The 3,825-nt window shown below is 35.6% G+C and overlaps 1 protein-coding gene across 1 annotated transcript in view; it reads left to right on the plus strand.

Annotated features, from left to right (window-relative positions):
• The window catches only part of lgalsla (lectin, galactoside-binding-like a), a 7,332-nt gene extending 4,232 nt beyond the window's left edge, over positions 1-3,100 (plus strand). Inside the window, exon 5 of the mRNA XM_072656849.1 lies at positions 5-3,100. Coding sequence (XP_072512950.1) covers positions 5-148 — 144 coding nt within the window. The 3' untranslated portion in view covers positions 149-3,100. The remainder of the gene's footprint in view (positions 1-4) is intronic.
• Positions 3,101-3,825: the final 725 nt, after the last annotated feature.

Here is a 3,825-nt window from a genome sequence, read left to right on the forward strand (position 1 = left end):
CCAGATGGAGATCCACTGTGAGCACCAGAGTTTTCGTGTAATCGTGGACGGTCAGCCGCTCTTCGACTTCTATCACCGCGTGCACTCCCTGATGGCCATAGACACCATCCAGATCAATGGCAGCCTGACCATCACCAAACTCAACTGACCATCACCAAGTTCAGCTGAGGAGAAAAAGCTCATCAGCATTTCACACACTAGCCTGAACAACAGAGCAGTACAATGCACACAGGGCCTTTGTCAGTCTAACGCTGTGCACCGTCAGCCTCCAGTCTAAAACTACTAAAAAGCTCTAGAACAGGGCTGTTCAGTCCTGGTCCTGAAGATCTACCACCCTGTAGAGTTCAGCTCCACCCTGAATCTAACACACCTGATCCAGATAATGAAGGCCTTTAGGAGCAGCGGAACATTAGAGTCAGCAGTGTTGGATCTGGACCCTTCAGGGTGGTAGATCTCCAGCATCAGGATTGAGCAGCCCTGCTCTAGAACCAGTCCTGATCCTGTTCTGAACTCTGAATCGATCAGCTCTGAATGTGTGGCTTGAGTTTAGTACAGGATAGTTCTCCATTGGTTTTAAAAAGCCCGCCCCCCCCCAGTGGTTAGAACACATCACTGGATCAGCTTTACATGGGTCAATATTGCCTTGTGATATTTAGAATTGACTTTTTTTGGAAAATAGTTGACCTGGAAAATGAATTAGCGGATTTATCCAATTAATTGTAAATTGTCCTTGTAAAAGACCCAACATAAAAAAAAAAAATATATATATATATATATATATATAATAATAATAATAAAAAATGATGGACAGGCATCTGGAGCTGGAATCTGTCATTAAAACAGTTAACTAACCACATATTGTGCAGCCCCAGCCGCAATCCTCTCTCTTCCATCATTTGTCCAATTAGACTCCATGCTAACAGAGCTTAAATGGCTCAACGACATTCCACGAGGGTCGTCACCGTCACCAGCATGCATCACTGAAGCTCACCTAGTGTGTTTGTAATTCACAGAGTGAGAGTAAATAATAGAGAAGACATGCATTCAGATTGAGCTTTCAGACATTCCATTACATGCCTGATCCTTTAAATAGCCTCTTCAGGAGTGACCTAGTGTTGTTGTTCCTACCTGCTACAAGTGTAGCTTACAGTGTGTTGGTGCATGCAGTCATATAATAATAATAATAATAATAATAACTGGGGGGAAAAAACCCAGACTCAGAATGCATTTATTACAGAAGCATCTGCTCATTGTCTTCTATGATAATGGTGGGTTTGAGTCCTTGGTTTCCTTTAGTTGTTTATCTACACAGAAAATCATCACAATTCCTGTCTATAGTTAGCAACTGTTGGCTACAGAAGCAGCAAATTCAGATTAGGTCCAAACACTCTAATGTTTATTGTCTTAAAGGTGAAGCTAAGTTTTTTATTATTATTATTATTATTATTATTATTATTTAGAGGTGAACCAGCATTCCCACACGGTTATAATCAGAACAGGGAAACTAACAGTACTGAAAACTGCTTCAGCCACTGTGGAATTCCCTTATCAAGCACATGACTGCGTTTCCCGAAGCGGTTTACAACTAATAAATTATTCCTTCTTTAAAGAGTTCAGCACTCAGGAATACGCCAGAAACAGATGTATTTAGTTCTCTAACATACTGTAAATGTCTTACTGTAAGGCAAGCTGTTTTCGCCTAGAAAACCACCAGCGAAAGAAGCTGAAACTCCGTTTTTCTAGTTAAAAACCCCAAATTCAGGATCTATGTAACGCAGGTTTTACTAGTAGAAATTCTCATTTCAGATTTGAAATTTGTACTAGTAATATTATCAGAGCTACAGATCTATGAAGCCATCTAGTCTAGTCACACTGCACAAATTCTCACCATAGATTTAAATAGTTGTTTAATCTTTAATTACTTTTAATTAAAAAAACTAATTTTCACTTATAAAAACTCTTATTAAAGATATCTACACTTGTTTGTTGTAATAAATTGCAATTCCAGAGATCTGCGCTGTAATTTTTGAATAAATTATTATTATTATTATTACTGACATTTTTTAAATGAATAAAATTATATAGAAAACTAGATTTAGATCTTAGTAAAAACTCAGTCATAAATATCTATCTATTATTATTATTATTATAACTATTTAAAACTTTAAATTCAGATCTACACTCTAATTACAGCTAATTTCACATATCTGAAATTATTTCTGATTAGTGCAAATGCTGATTCAAGATATTTAATTTAGTTTTGACTGGTTTGTTTTAAGATATGTGCAATTTCAGAACTCTAAAATATAGTTTTCTACATTCTTTTTATAGATATCTACAATTTTGAATAGTAATAATAATAATTCATATCTAAATTTAGGTTCACTAGTCGGATTATGCTGTAGGTCTCTGGAATTATGAAAAAAAAAAGTAATTGTAGATATCTGTAACTTTTCTTTTTTTACTAGCGAGTGGGATTTTAAGAAAATCTATGGTAACATATATAACATTAAAGATATGTCATCCTGGCAATATGACTTATGTCATTATCAATCTGTAGGTCTGATATTATTATATAATATATACATTGCATGACAGAGATCTTGAATTTGCATTTTTGCTATTAAAATGGCATTTTAGGCTCAGACTGCTTGTCATACCTACTGTACATAGGACGCTATGTGTGGGACTGTATGAGTCTAATATATGGTGATATTTTGTGGCATTCTGTATACTGTACGCAAACGTTACGCTCATTTGTGAGGAAAATAGTGATTATTGCAGCATATTGATATTTTCCACAGTGATACTGAGAATTTAGGATTTTTTTTTGTACTAAGGTATAAATATAGACCTTTAAATTATGAAATGAATGTAAACAGCGTTTTGTACTGTAACCAGGAGTGAATACGGAACATTAAAGTGTAATAAAGAGCATTTTGTTTTATGAACTATGGCAATACATTGGACCAGCAGACGACGGACAAATGCAATGGAATTCTTTTGATTTCTTTGCTTTTTCTATTTGTGTTTACTGGCCTCTCAGTATTGAATGTTTCATTGTCTTAAAATCACCGATTAATTAAAGATTTCTAATCAATGATGTGGTCTTGTTTGGTAATTTGCTAGATTATTACACCATTAATCATCATAATATATTGATAAAAGAATAATAAAATGTAATTATATAATAAAATCTAACTTGAGTTTTTTGTTTGTTAATTTATTAATTAATTCAAGTTGTTTTTTTATACTAATTAAAGGTCACTGTTTTTTAGTTCATATGTTCTTATAGGTTCTTTATTGTTGTTTGATGTTTAGGCACATTTTAATTGGTTGGTAGAATCTTGTTAAGTGCTTGCCAGGGTACCCAAGGCGGTCCCATGGAGTTTCAAATGGTCGCTAGTTGGCAGCTTAGGTATTTTCGGTGGTTGCTATGGCGTTGCTTAATGGTTCCAGTCCATACTGTATGTACATCAAAGGTTTGTCAAACTAAACTGTAAACAACCAGTTTTGTAACCATTGTTTTTGTGATGTCATAAAAACACATTTACATATTCCCGCCTACTCAGCTCAGCAGTATAGCCTTGTCCATTCTCACTGACCTTATGAGGAGTGCTTTTTAGCCCAGAGCGCTTTCTGAATGAGCCACAATACACAGCGCCAACCAACCACGCTGTAGTTTTAGCTAACGTAGGCTAGCTTACGTGAACTAATATGATATGCTAACAAAACCCCCAACGATCCCGTCTGACTCCTGCCTGGCCTTTTACAATTGGGCCTAAACGTCTTCTGCTGGCTGAGTGATGGGATTTGATCCCTCTA

Source organism: Salminus brasiliensis, chromosome 15 (assembly GCF_030463535.1).
Source record: "Salminus brasiliensis chromosome 15, fSalBra1.hap2, whole genome shotgun sequence".
In the NCBI taxonomy this organism is placed as follows: Eukaryota; Metazoa; Chordata; class Actinopteri; order Characiformes; family Bryconidae; genus Salminus; species Salminus brasiliensis.